The sequence below is a fragment of the Heliangelus exortis genome, chromosome Z (assembly GCF_036169615.1).
Source record: "Heliangelus exortis chromosome Z, bHelExo1.hap1, whole genome shotgun sequence".
NCBI classification, from domain to species: domain Eukaryota; kingdom Metazoa; phylum Chordata; class Aves; order Apodiformes; family Trochilidae; genus Heliangelus; species Heliangelus exortis.
Window position 1 is genome coordinate 9,076,034 of NC_092454.1, and position 15,522 is coordinate 9,091,555.

A 15,522-nucleotide genomic window follows, 5' to 3' on the forward strand; every position below is an offset into this window, starting at 1 on the left:
CCGGTAAGTCACAATCAGAAATTCTCCTATTAACATTTTTATCTACCCACAAGAAGAGAACAAATGACTTAGCAGTAGCTCATGAAATCTTCCAGTGAGTCTAAGCAGATTTTCTTAGTTTTCTTACAGTCAATCACCATGTGGAGCACAAAAGTGAACGTCAGACATCAGGCAAAGACTAAAATTACTGCCCTGTCCCATATAAACCCTCGTAATATGTCTTTACATTCCTTTAATCTCAGTCTATAAACAGGCTAAAGTATCAAGGCAGCATTGCTTACTCATTTCTGTTCCAGGAAACCAGAAGTGGGGAAGTTTAAATTCATTCCAACACCCCTGTCTAACACCATTGGAAACCTTTAACTATTTGTAACATGTTTTTGTTTCCTTTAGCATTTAACAGTTTAACTGTGTCATGCTGGGCAGTTTCTCCTGTTCTCCAGCACATCTCTCTCTGTTGACTAGGGTTCACATTAGCCAGCACTTACCCAACTTGCATTTCTCTTTCCTGGAACAAGTTCTAGAAAGCAGTAACACCCAGGCAGGTGGAGAGATTTTCTGTTTCCACTAAAAACCACTGGGAGTTCAGAACAATCATAATCACACATTCGAGTCATCATTCTGCTGACATCCATGCACAGAAGGAATCATTCATCTCATTCACAACATTCCTTCCCCCAAAACAAATGCATGCTGAGTGGGAGCATGAGAAAAGTGTATAGCACCACAGCTCGATGGGCCCAGCCCATTAACTTAATAGCCTACTCTGTAGAAAATCCAGTTTGCTGAGCTTCCAGCACAAGTGGCTTTATTTCAAAACCCAGATTTTCACACTGACAGCTTTAAATTAGGTCATGACAGTTTAAGGATAAGAGCCTAAAAAGATCTGAAAGGAAAAGGAAATGCTGACTGGAAGGACAGGCAGCATCCTACATTTGTGCTTATCTCTGACTACACAGAAACAGAACAGCCCTGGTCTGCACTCTGGAAATGCAGAGCCAGCCAGCCTAACAGCAGACACAGAGGAGACAGAAGCTTAACCCATACTATACTGAGCCTCCTTATCACTTTGTAAGTTTGTTTCGTTGTATTCCATACTACCAGAACAAACACTTAAGTTATACTTATTAATTCAAAACACTACTGTCTTATTAGTCATCATCAAGCTAGAAGTGCTGGATCAATCTTACACACCACATGGACTCTAGGAACCATTCTTAAAGCATATGCAGAAAAAATTCATCTTAAAGTTACATTTAAATAAAATAAATAACATGGTAAATCTCAATACAAAAAGTAATTACCAAATATAAAGCTTCTTAAACAATGCAGAGCCAACTACAATGAAACTAAACAGACTTCAGAATGTGACCTGTAGAAGGTCTGCTCTACATTCATGTTTTAGAGAAATCAAAATTTGTACTAGTACTGGCAAAGGAAATCCAAAATACATCCTGTGCCAACCGTACTAAGCTTTTAAAACAAGAACATTTTATACATGCAATTCTGGTTACAGAAGCTCAATTTCTTCAGGGATAGAATACTTTTAATCTAAGAGATGTGTTTCGGTTTTGTTTAAAAAAAAAAAGACACCCAGACTAAAAGCTGGACAGAGGTTTACAAAATTAAACTGAATGCCAGATGCTCTCTATTAATCCCCCTCCCCTCCCCTCTCTGATAAAGAAATGAGAGAGAATAAGGGAGAGAGACTTATGGGCTGGAATCTAAACTACACAGCTTTAATGAAACAGTAATGATAAGTAGGAAAAAAAATTACAAAATATATACAAATATACAGGAAAATTGATACCACCTTCCTCCCCCCTCCCACCCAGTAACTCTCACGTCACCACCGAGGCTGCAGGGCAGCCCTGGAAAAGTCCAGGCTGGACTCCTGGATCAGCAGCAGTCAGGAGCTGGAGGCAGGAGCACACAGATCCAGGCTGACATGGATGAGGACCACAGGCAGAGGAAAGGAGGGAATCCTCCCAGGATGCTGAAGCAAACAGGGACAAGGGAAGAAGGGGAAGCAGGAAGGGGTTTGAGCCTCGTGATCCCTCAAATTTATACTGAGTATGACGTCTATGGGATGGAATACTCTGTTTGGTCAATTTTGGTCATTTATCTTGTCTGTTCCTCCATAAGGGAGGGTTGCAGGTGTGACCTTTTTACTACTTTTCTCCTTCTGGAAGGCAAAATGTTCCTCAGAGCTGAACAGTGTCCTTGGCTCTGCACACCAGTCTCCAGCTGTAACTATAAACATCGAGCGTTACCAGTCCCAGAAGCAGACACTGTCTGAGAAACTTGCTGTTAATTTCAGCAAGTGAGCTACCTACAAGAAACTTAGCTGGAAGCAAAATTACAAGACAGAAAATCACCTTAATCCTGGCCCAAACCAGGACACTTAGACAGCCAGTGGAAAAAAACAAGACTTCGAAAGGCTCCTCATCATGCTGTGTAAATCCAAGATTAAAAACACAATGGTTTTCCCCTTCATTTCTATTTCTGCTTTGTTAGAAAAAGATTCCCTGGGAGCATCCACACTTACGGAATGTTTATATTGCTCTGGAAGAGTGAAGAGAAAAAGATGAAGAAGAAGTGACAAATCCATTTTCACCCTGCAGACCAAGAGAATAGCTGCACATGAATCTCTAACAATCTCTATGTTTAAAAAAGTCCAAAAGTTTATCTGCCTGCCATTCCATTCTCAGTTATGGTCAATTAGATATATCAAGAAGAGTACACAATATGAAACCACAGTGAAGTTTCTCAGGACACTTTCCTGATCTTCAATGATTTGTGGCTCAAAGTTCCTCCATCAGAAATAATTTATATACATCAAAACCCTCAACAGTTTTTCCATTTCTTGCTATGGTTCTTTTTGAGGATTAAATTGGGAAGTATCTCTGTGTGTACATTTTCAGAACTCACATCCTACTGAAAGGAATTCCTCAGATTAACTAAATGCATGAAGAACAAGCTCTGTAAGTCCATTTTGAACCCGTAACCTACTGATTTCATTTCATATTCCCTCCTTTGTGTAATTGTTTGGAATGATTAATTGATTTCCCTGTAGGGCTTTCCCCACAGACATTTTACACATCCCTACCATGCACTCAGACCTCTCTTATGCAGGCAGAGAAGTCTTAGTTTGCTTGTCCCCCTCACCCCATTTTAAATGTAGTCTTCCCATTACCTTCAAAAAACTTTTCTACCCACACTGCATCCCTTTCAACATGGAGTGCAGGACAGTGGGAAACCAGACCTGCACATAAAATTGAAGATGTGAAAAAATAAAAAAATAAGTAAGCAACAGCATTAAAAAAAAAAAAAGTGCCTGTAAAGTCTGTCAATATACTACTGCAGCTGATTAAAACACAAAGGAGGAAATATTTCTAGAGATGACTGAAGACAACCATATTCTTCCATGATTCCATTCCAGGCAGTTACAAATCCTTGCAATACAAACACACAAATATAATCACTTTGATGCAATTACTGCTGATCACCATTATAGTATTTTTAACATCTGAGGTCATTTAAAAACTTCGGTTCTGAAAAGAACTTATTCACAAGACAAAGTTGACACCCACAGCTTAGCAAGCCAAAATTAAAGAGCAAAGCAACTCCAGGTGGGATGTCCCCTGAAACACAACTGGTGATGTATTTTTGCTTCCTGTTAATGAGTCAATAAGGTGTATCTACTTCAAGTTCTTGATGTCCTGCACACCAACAATCATATACTGTGTACCTGGCACTCTACAGTCACAAAGAATGTCACACCATCATTAACTGAAGATCTACTGCACAACAAAGCTGGTGCCTACAGGACCACAGCTGAAATGCTCAGTACCAGTTTTTTTCCCTATCAGTAAAGCGTTAGATATAACCTCAGCATCAATCTAATTTCTGCTATTTTCAGTGCGTACAATTTTTTTTAAATTAGGTTGTTTTACAGTGAAGTCCAGCAAATCTTCCCCTTGAAGACAGCCAGTAGTATAACCCTAGTCTGAGCAGGCAGATGAAACTAGAGAAAGACATTGTGTTGCTCAGATATTAGTAACCCCTAGTTCAGTACCCAATTTCTAGACTCCCACATACACATTATGTCTGAAACATTTCTAAAAGAGGGTTCTGTGGTGATTAGCAGCAATCCATTTATTTTCAGGTAAAGTACTTTATCCCAATTTGACTTTTTTGTGTAGCAGCAAAGACAGACTACTGAATAAAATGAAAGGAAGCTTTTTATTATTTCTACTAATATCCAAAGAAGGTTATATATCCCTGAAATACTGAGAAGTGAATTGCACAGCTTCATACAGCTCTCTGCAGATTTCAGGAACTTGCACTGTAAAATTAAATTAGGTATTTCCTGCCACAGAATGCACACACTTGTAATCTAATGATCCTGAAGTCGTTCAACAGGTTTATCATAGATGGCTGAGAACACTTCATTAACACACACTCCTCACATGAATGTATAGTCTAAAATATTTCAGAGATACACAGCAATACTATGTATACTAAGCCAGTGAACAAAAATTGGTTGGAGCTGTCCCAATTTCTCCAGTCAGATATGTGAGTGTGACACAATGTTTTAGTGCTTTGGCTGAGACATATGATACTCATCAAGATAGCTACAGTGCTGGCCACTTGCTTTCATAAAAACTTGAATTTGAAAATAACTTCTGAAGTTTCACAATTTAAAGAAGTTCCTCTGAAGTTCCAACAATTTAAAGAAGTCCTATCTTTACATTTAGAATTTGAGCATAGAAGATTATTTTATAAAACAAATACTGTCTTCCATTCCATCTTTTAACCATGCTAACACACCAAAAACTGTATCTGTGAACCATACCACACCCTCCTCTGCAAAGCTGCCTCTCTGCACACACCATTTGGCATTTGTTGATTCACAGGCACAGCTGAGTCATACTTGCAACCCCCTAGAAGCTACATTATCTTTGTATCTTTACACTCCTCGGGATGTAGATCTGGAGACACTTAAATTGGATGTGCCTGTCTTTGAATGCCTCATTACTGGATATTCCAAAGAGAAGGGAGTCCTTTGAAGGCAGAATTTTTCTTGAGTCAGACATTACTTATTAAGTACATTAGCTCAGCAGTGTACCTTATCAATTTCCCCACACAATCTGCACTGTGCCTAGATTACTCACTTTCATTCTTCCTGTTCCAAGAAAAAACAAGCTGCTTTCCACTCCAGTCTCTGAAAATCCAAATCAACTACAGATTCCTTGATTCCATATCAACTCCATTATCAACATCTTTCCTATTTTTTCTATAGGGTAGGGTCAGAGATGCACTTAAGACTTTGCAGTATTCTTTTCCACAGTTACCCTTATCAACTCTTCCATGCCAAGTTCCTTATTTCACAAGAAAGTCTCTAAAGGGGCTCGTACTTTCTCTAATTGACTATGGAAAAGAGAAGTAAAGCCTAATAATGAGATCCACCCAAAAGAAACAGCACAAATATACATCAAATCCCTTGCCAAGAGTCCTACAGATGGGATCTTGTATTCTCCTGCTGCCAAGGTACATCCTGAGGAGCCCTGTGCACTCCCACTCACAGGAGGCTGGCATGAGTTATCTGGGAAAACAGCTCTCCACAGTCAAAGCACACCAGCCTACTACACAGGAAATGAGCATGAAGGTGACTTTTTTTTTTTTTTCTAAAATTATGTCAGGTTGTTCTGAGACCAAGACATGACAAGGGCATGATAAGAGAGGAGGTTGTACCTATATTAGAGGTGGCTGAAGGGCTTATGGAATCAAAGGATAGCAAACAAATGCTTAGGAAGAAGTGTTTGATGAAGTAGATGGGCAAATCCCAATTCAGGCCATGAAATCAGTGCCAGTCCCACACCAATGCCACCATCTCACCTCTCCCACGGCCACGTTTCCCACGGTCTGAAGGCCTGTCTCCTTGATTGCTGTCCACTCCATTCTCTTCAGCTCTAACTGTGGAGAGAGGACAGCTTAAGACAAGCTGTAGGCACTCGTAAAATGAGACAATATAATTATCAGTTTAACCTGAACTCCAAAAGAAAGATTTTTAAAGTGGGCTGGTCAACAGACCACAGTTATCCCTCTTCTTTGGAGGCCTAGATACAAGCAAGTTACGTTTTCTCTGCACTGGACAACTCAAAGAGCAGTTTAGAGGTTTTTTCCAACTGTGACACTTCTGTAATTCTGCTAAGTAAAATTTTTAAGAAGAAAGAAATGTCCCTCAGCAGACACACTTGTGGGTTTGGGGGGAGAGCAGAAAAAAATAAGTGCAATGTTTGCACCCTACATTAATAAATTAATTATGACCTCAACTCTTAAACAAGGCAGGAAATACAGCTGCATCAAACTCAGCTTGCTTGATAATGCACTGGGTCATAACAGTGAAAGAATAAGGGATGATCAAGAGCCACCTCTTCTCCTGTCTGCTCACACCACATCCCTGCCCAGCCAAGGAAACTTAAAAATACTCTCCTCTATATTTAAAACAGAGGGATGATGTCTGGGAGAAGGTGAGACATTAGAAAAGCAATGCAACTTCATTATTTTGTGGAAAACATTCGAAGAGGTACTCTGCAAGATGGCTGCCTCCTTGAAGAAGGAGAAAAAAAAGACTAACCTAAAACTCTGCTGAGATTTTATACATCATTCCTTCTCCTAATGGCAGTAACAAAATCCTTAATGCTTGGATATAAAGCTGGAAAGATAGTACCTAGATTCAGTCACCATCTGAAAAATCTTTAAACCAGTTTACAAAAAGCTATACGTGCCATCTGGCTCTGGCAAAACATTTGCTCACTTTCATATTGATAGATCTGATTTAAATCTGCTTGAATCAAAGCTGCAAGTTTTATTAATATTCTTGACATTACTCTTTTCTACAAAGATTCACAAGGTCTTCACTGGCACAACATTTTATGACATTCCAATAATGCATTTGAAGACTTGGCTAACATTGTCGACGTGTTTCCTGCTTGAGAATGAAAAGCTAAACATTTTTTTCTTCACTCCCATTTCTCTGCCTCACCTATCAGTGTTGATTGCCTACAGCCCCCTACAGGTAATGTATACAGTTTTGATATTGCTGAAAAATTTAAAGAAAAAAGTAACACGCATCCAACAGTGATCTAATGTGATGCCTCCTAACTTAGAAACATTGGTTTGCTTTTGTACTGTGGATTACTGCATCTTTATAAACTCTAGCAGGTTTTTTTAATGTTTGAACTCACAAAAAATTAATTCTGTTGTAGACACTCACCTTTTGTTGGCTTATGAGAGTAATATATGCTAGAGATTAATAATGATTCCAGTCTTTTCATTCCCCTTATGAGAAGATGAGAACATCTTCAGGTTCTCCCACTCATAAAAGGAGATGGAGTCAAAGCTGGACAGTTTTTTCATTAAAAGAAACAAACAGGTGTATCAGCTGCCTAGCGACATACTTGCTCTCAAGCAAGTCTTACAAAGAGTAAACTCTAAAAATTAAATGAAGAACAGCAATTTGTACAACAACACTTAATCAAAAAAAAAAAGGGACAACTAAATTAATTTAATTGAAATTCCCTTTGAACAAGCACAGACCATCCCAAAAGCAAATCACAGACAGACAAGCACACCTGTACTACAAACAAGTTATGATCCCTTCAGCTCTGAGCTACTATAGCTCAGACAGACTTGACTCAATTAAGAATTCACTCTCAGTTCAGGCAGTTTCAGCTGCAAGAAAAGTGCCTGAATCTTTAAAAATGAACTGCTATACGTACAGTCTCTGCCACGGCTGCCTCCTCTTCCCCGCCTGTTGGAACTTCCCCGTCCACGACTCACTTCTCTGTCCCCTCGTTTTTCTCTGTTCTCTTTGTTTTCTGAACTTTCCTTTCCAAGGCTTTTCTTCTTCCCCCCTACAGTCTCCCAGGAAGTCTGTATGGGTAGAACAGAATTGGATACAAAGTCAAAAAGGCAGAAATAGCTCTCCATGTATACTTGCACCTCACAGATCTTCAAGGAAAAAAATGAGGTGTTGGCATATTATCACAGATGTAATATTTTGCAAACTACTCTGAAACAAATGGAAATATAGGCTGTGATTCTGGGAGGAGAAAGAAATAACTTTTAGAAGTCGGATTTTCTTATGGAGTGTAAGAAACCCAAATACTTCTGGTTATAATAGACTTACAAGTTCAAGGAAGCCCAGATACAACCACAATGCAGAAAACCTGTGAAGTAAGCAACAGTTTCACTCTCAACTAATGTCATAAATTTAGCAAGAGCGCATGCACAAAGCTGTTTTTCTCACAAGGGCATGAAAAACAGCTTAGAGATTGATATTAAGTACGTGTTCTAAAGTGGTTGGGGGGAGGGAGGAAGAAGAGAAAAACTATTATTCAGATGTACTAGAATTCAAACACCAAGAGACAGAATGGCAGAAAAACAACTTGGGAAAACTGGAGCCATGATAAGCCAGACCATCCACTCATAAAACAGCTACAGCTCACACACACGTTAAGTGTGCTTGACGTTTCCTGGAAAAAATATGTCTAAACAAGACAAGGAACCAAGGTCCAGACATCAGGCTTTGGCTTTAATATTAAACTCCATATTTAAAATAAATTCAGGGATCATATCACCTCCATAGAAGTGCCTGTAGGAGTTGAAAATAAAATTACTCAGTCTCCTGCTTAAGAATAGCACAGCATAGATAGTCTATTGAGCCATAGATGCAAAGCAAAGAAATGTGGTATTTAAATGGCATTAAAATGGCAGATAGGTTTATACATATGTGCCCTTCCCCAGAAGTGTAGATAAGGTATTTACTGAGAAAATGTGCGTATGTAATTAAGGTGTCATCAATTGTGAAGTGCTCAGGCCATGACCTCTGACAGGCACCTCAAAAAAGGTTGGCTATCAGTACATCCAAGTCCTGTCCTATTGGCTCTCAGTTCAGAAAACGGCAACTCAGAAGCCCCCACGAGGCTGCCAATGAACAGCTGACCCAATCTACCCAGAACTGGGAAAACACATCCTATTGAGCAAGCAGGTTCACAAACATAAACTCAATGTTCCACTGTCGCTTTTGAGAGAGTTAAGTGCTAAGAGAATGCTTACTCTAGTTTTTTTAACAGGGTGTGAGAAAGAAGGCTGAACTCACTTTTCAGCTTCATTTCAGTACAGAAAACTACTCCACCACAAGCCAACCCAGGCAAAGGACAAGTACAAAATTACACATTTGGGCACCACTGTGTTATGTGCACTTTAGAAAACTGTTTCCTACAGTTGGCCTCACCTGCCATAGTCTATGTAAATAGATTAGACACTAAAACACTCCCAGAGATTTCTCATACGAGAAAAAATAGTTGTACTGATAACTGAAGATCCACATCTATACAGCTCAGAATGCACTGCTCCTTCACTTATGGACATGGTGCCAGAAAATCTTGAACAACTTTAAGAAATACCCAAAGGTGGATGATCCTAGAAGGGATCTCCTTGGTAAGATCTTACATGACTTGGCAAGGTTACTATGAAAGCATCAGATTGATACTTTCCAAAAATACAATTCTGAGGAAAGCCTTGAGAAGCTGAGCCTGTCCTTTAAGATCAAGGATGGTGCTACCTCTGGGCATGGCAATCCATCGCAGACTATCAAAGCAGCCTGGTTTTGTCATGGAGCTAACTGATTACTATTTCACCTGGTAATGTTTGAGGCAATCCAAAATTAGAACTGTGGACCTGACCTTTAAAAATATGTAAGAGAAGTTTTCTTGCTGTCTTGATCCTACATGGTGAGAATGATATCTAAGGTCCTCTTTGTTCTATCTTCAAATATTTAGTAAAATCTCATTGGGCATAAAATGGATCTTACACCTGTAGGAAGTTAAATTAATGGAAGTCTTCAGCAAAGAAATAGGCTCTTCTCTTAATCTCTTTCACAAGCCTGTATCTATCCAAAGCCAGGCTATCACAACTGTTGCAAGTAAAAATCTTCTAAGTAACACACTGTAACCCTTAAGCAACATAGCATTAAAAAAGACAAAACTTACAGACTACCAAAGAAATTATATATAGGCTTTTCTAGCTGTCACACACTTGCTTTTTTCAGGCAGCACACTGGACAGACACTCCTTCTTTCAAATGAGGTTAGTAAACAAAACAAAAAACAAAGAAAATTTCCAGTGCATTGAAGAACCTGCAGTCAGAACTGCTAGTATTTCCAATTCCAACTTTCCACCAAATCCACAGTTAAACTGTTCTGGCCTTAAAACAAATTCTTCAAGTTGGAGGCCTACAAGCTTCCATAAAGAGTAATAAATTTCTTCAAACCCTTCAACTAATACTCCTTCCTCCTTGAGCCTTTTAGTTCTGTTTCTAAGTTGTGTATTGCCTGCAGAGAGCAGAGGGTTCAGAGCCACCACTTGTCAATAGAACAGAGCATATGAATATGTTGCTTCTAACTGATAAATGAATTGAGAAGTTTCTTCCACATCATCATAATTAACAGCTTGCTGAAGTGAGAAAGCATTTAAATTCTCTATCAATCAGAACACTATTTTCAAGTAAATAGCAGCAAATGACAGAAGCAGAAGAGAACACAAAACTAGTGCATTACCAAAACAGATTTAATCAAGGTGAGATGCTCTCTTCTACTTCCAACTTGCCAGCTTGCTCAGTATTATATACTTCTGCATGTTAGGTGACCACAAGTCTCATAAACAAAAAGGGGATAGAAACAAAAATCCCATCAGTCAGAACAGCATTTGTCCTGATTTAGGGTGTGTGGGGGTGAGTTTCCTCATTAATAATAAGCAGAATACACATCCTGACAAATCACAGGAAACACTGAATGTTTGGAATTAAGAAAGGAAGTCCATGTTTCTTTCCCAATTTAGATGAGATGGAATCTACTTCACTGCCTCAGATAAACTCTAGGAAGTCCCTCCAGCAAAAGCTTCAACCACAGCAAGGCATATTTGCCTGATAACTCCTGGGACAAAGAAAAACCTGCTTTATGCAACATTACAAGCAACACTATTTGTTGTAATATGCCCATTGTTTAGTTCCCTCTTCACATTTTCCAATGAAATCATGCAAATCAGCAACACAGTAAAAGGAGCAAAAACTTGCTGTATTAGTGGTGTCATTAATGTAATCTTCAGATACTGAAACCCCCCCAACTTCAATACTGGCAATGTACACCTACAGAAGTTGCACAGCTTAAAATATCTGCCTGTCCTTTATGAAGATTCATAAAGATGGATATAGGTTTATAAAGATTGCCTGTGGCAAACACTCAGACCCAGGCCTCAGGGTTATGGAGGTGCTACAGAGTAACTACAAACATAGCAACAAAAACCAGACCCAGGTCTGACATACTGAGTTCTGATGAAGACTTAAAATGGCAGCATCCTCTGGCTTTCATTTACATGCAGTAAGAGATCAGTAGAATATCCACAACATTTTAAAGTTTGAGCCTACTTTAAGGCATTCATGCAGTATTTCACTTACTTCAAAATAATTTGGAGAAATCAAAACCTTCTAAAATACAACGTCCCCAATCAGTTCTTGTAAATAAAAAGATGCAATAAACAGCAGTTTATTACAAAAGTAAAACCTTACCGTGTCTGAACTTCCTTCCAGAAGTATGTTGATTGCTCTGTTCACATCCCCATTACAATCATGTAGTGCCACTATGCTTTCATCTTGGTTTTTCCCCGTCACTTCCATAAGCTGGCAGTAAAAGTCAGACAAGTTAAAACATCTAAATTACCACAGGAAGAAAATAAGAGTTACTACCACCACAGATTCCTAGAAGAGCACAGCTCCCATGTCCGAGAAAACAAAACATCTAATTAGAGGTATCTGAACTTTACAGATCTGGTTGGGATTCAGACAAGGGACAGGATGAAGCACAAATCTGATGGTAATCAAGGAAGCACTCTTCCACCCTTTCTTCCTATATGTTTGCAGAAAATGCTGCCACGCCAGAGACAGCAGTACATGAGGGTAAATATACAAAAGACCAGCATAGACCAGAATCATCCCCTCTCCCTCCCCATCAAATATCCCCCCTCTTTATCCCACTCTCTGAGAACATAGATGAAGTAAGACATGGTAATCCATCTGGAAAAACACCCAGGCTAAGGAAAAGGTTGTTTTTCAGCCAGGTCAGCTGCCTCAGTCCATTTCAGCGTAATGCCATACAAAAGACACACACAGTGGCTGCTTAGTGAGACCTAGTACTGAATTATGCTCTGCAGATCTGTGATGCATGTCCTTGAGTGTGGGATGGAAATAACCAGTCTGTCATAGTATACAGGGGGTAAAACTTCACTCAGTTTAATAAAAATAAATCTACATAACTAGAAACATATAGGCACAATGTAAAATATGGGATATCTTCTATGCATAACTTAATTTTTATCCTTCTAGCCAGCAGAACTACAGGCACTGCTGATAAGGGTTTTTTGGCTTCAATAAGTACAACACTTCACTCTGGCACAGCAACAGAACAAGTTTATAACAAGAACAATAAAAGGCATCGGATAATGTTTCAGATGAGGTTTTACAAAGGGAAAGAAACCAGTAAATCCACTCTTCTGCTGCACTGATGCATTCTCACTAATTGTCCTCTCCTTCTGGGTGTACTCCTAGGTTCTTCTTGAGTTGTGGTGTGTTCCCTAAACAAAGATCACCAATACCCACAACAGAACAGGGGTCCCAATTCTCACTGCTGTTCATATTAATGGTCTCGGTAATGGTAGCTCAAGTATCTAAATCCAAAACTCAGTATAGAAGAGGAAATGGTGTGAGATTTAATTTCCACCATGTACTTCTATTGCTTTAATGCATATCCAGATCTGGGAGGTCAAAATTTTATCTTTTTAAATAACGCTGATTCAACTTTAAGCTATGCTTAGATTTTTTCTTTTTCTAAAAAACAGCCAGGATATTAGAAAGCTCATTTTACAAAGGTGACACATTTATTCGGCATGTAGAGAAGCCAAATGTATTCTTTATTTTGGTGATCATTAAGCACCAGGACCATACAGCAGAGATAAAACTTGTAAGGTACATCAGCACCAATGAGTTTGGGCTTAAAAGTTTGTCTGCAAAGGAAAACACACCAGTATAACTATACTGCCAGCACTACATTACCAAAAAATGTCTCATGAAAAGACTTTACAGAGCAGTAAGAGCACCTTTTTCTAGTTAAACTTACATTCTTCTGAAAAAATGTTTCGTCTAAATCAGAAACAGAGACTCTATCTCCAAAATGCAAGCCTGCTTTGGAGCATCTTTGCAGGGCATAAAAACTCTGTACCATAGTAAACATACTTGTTTCACTTTGTCTTCAAAATCTGCATCGTTCTTATCGTAGATCATCTGCGCAAGGCGAATCTGTTCTGCTGTTGCCTGAAAAATGTAAATATCCAATAAAGTACATACAAGGCAATAATAATTTTTTAGAAGTATATTCCTGTCTCACCATACATTTTTTTCTCCAGCTTCCTAAAAGTAACATACACAACAAGCACAGAGGAACTTAGTAACATTTGTGCACCATTTTAAAAAGTTAGCTGGGAAAGAAGAAATTTCAGCACGTTCTGACATGTCTGACGCAGTCAAAGGTCACCACACAGACAACACAACCAAGTAATAAAACAGAATTTACCACAGGGGCCTATGTTTTGATATTACTATTTTTATTTAGTATACAACTCCAGAGTTAGAGTTTTACTGTAACAAACTGTTGATGGTATTCCTAAATAAACACGTGTCTGAGGATTCCTGCTTGTGTCACTTTCCATGATTATCCCAAAACCAACCTGAATGTGGTTTCTCGAGCACTTAAAAAGAAGCTGAGTCATTGCCTCAAGATTTTCCCTGTGAACAGCTGCACTTATTTTCCTTAGAAGCAAATAATGGTTTCTGTAAACTGCTAAAGTGTTTTGCTATTGATGAAGTATTTGATGCTTTTGTAACATTTCTGGACCACAAATCCATGCTGACAACTTCAAAAGCTGAAAATTTCAAATCAATGGATACCGTTCCATAAACCCAAATTGGCTATGGCTGCCCCAGAGAAAGCAGCTCAAGAACACTCATCTCACAACATACACACCACTCTTCACAGTGCAGCATTTGCAATCCACATCCCATGAAAATTTGAAAGAGAACTCCATACTACATGATCCTGGACCTAATTTAATTTCTGCTCAAACAGAAGAGGCTTCCACCTCATGCTAGAGAAGGCTCGTACCATAGAGCCAGGACCCTGAAATGTGAGCTCATGTGCTGTGGGAAACTTCTTCATTGGGAAGGGGACCACCCAATCTACCTGAAATTCTTGATGGAAAGGATTCATAATGGCCAACTGGTTCAATCTCACTTTTCAAAGCCTCACTTCTCAGGACTCTCACATGAAATTCTGTGCCCCACAAGCTGCAGCTTCATAAGCTCAAACTGCTTCGCTTTTGGAGTTTACCAAATACATGCTCTAGAGGAGGTTGTCACGTGTAAACACTAAGAGTCTAAAAATTACTCCACCACACACTACCAGATGCTTATTCTTTGAGAAGTTACTGCAGCTGTCCCAGTTCCTTGAAGGAAGTGACATTTGCTGTTCCCAGAGGTGAAGTTCCAAGACAATCAGTGTTTGTAACGGTGCTAAGCACTCTGCACTACTTCACATTTTCAAAGTGTCATGTGGAAGGAGAGCCTGCTCTGGAATTACTCACTCCAGCCCTGGTGCCACCCTCCACAAAAGCCTCCAGGTCAGTGCAGTGCTCTATGCAAACAATCTTGCTCTTGGTGTCTGCAGAGAACTCAGCAGACAGCAAAAACAGGTTTCAGGAATTAGGCCTTGTTGATCCATCTACTTGCTCTGATTTCAACCTCCTCAGGCCCACTGCAACTTGAAAGCTAGTGAAGAGATTTCCTTTAAAGATACACACAGTTAAATAAACTCAGACAATGTAATTTCTGTTGGGACATGACAGGATACTTCACCAGAAGCAGGAAGCCATTACAATTAATTTTTTCTGTAAACGAACTTTTTTCAAATCCATGTTAGAAGATGTATTTATTTTCTAACAATATCCAATGTGTAACAGTTATCTTCAGTTTTCCTGTGTAAATAGAGAGCTTAGAAACACAAGTAGGTGAAATGTCATTAATATTTATGCCAGTGGATTACAGCCAGGTGGAACTGAATATTCAGAAGAAAATACAAAAAACTACACAATTTATTTCTTTGGTACACAAACAACAAAGCATTGTCACAAAATGTTTTGATTTTCTCCCAGGGCTCATCCTTATTTTAAAGGTAACACCTTTACAAGTTAACACCACAGTATCCTATAAAAGAGTATGAGTTTTAATTGCAAGTAAGAAAACAGTAGCATCTTAAACCAGATAAAACATCACTCAACATGACAAGATATGTTATTCTTGTAGTATAACAGAGTGAAGGAAATTATTACCCAACGACTACCAGAAAACAAA

General features: G+C 39.0%; 1 protein-coding gene across 19 annotated transcripts in view; it reads right to left on the bottom strand.

The window, feature by feature from the left end:
- The window catches only part of UBAP2 (ubiquitin associated protein 2), a 108,841-nt gene that overhangs the window by 68,100 nt on the left and 25,219 nt on the right, over positions 1 to 15,522 (bottom strand). For all 19 annotated transcript variants that reach the window (XM_071730129.1, XM_071730125.1, XM_071730128.1 and 16 more), the window contains exons 3-6: positions 13,354 to 13,431; positions 11,635 to 11,745; positions 7,788 to 7,941; positions 5,902 to 5,979 (exon numbers count right to left, since the gene is read on the bottom strand). In XM_071730129.1, the coding sequence (XP_071586230.1) occupies positions 5,902 to 5,979; positions 7,788 to 7,941; positions 11,635 to 11,745; positions 13,354 to 13,431 (421 nt within the window). The remainder of the gene's footprint in view (positions 1 to 5,901; positions 5,980 to 7,787; positions 7,942 to 11,634; positions 11,746 to 13,353; positions 13,432 to 15,522) is intronic.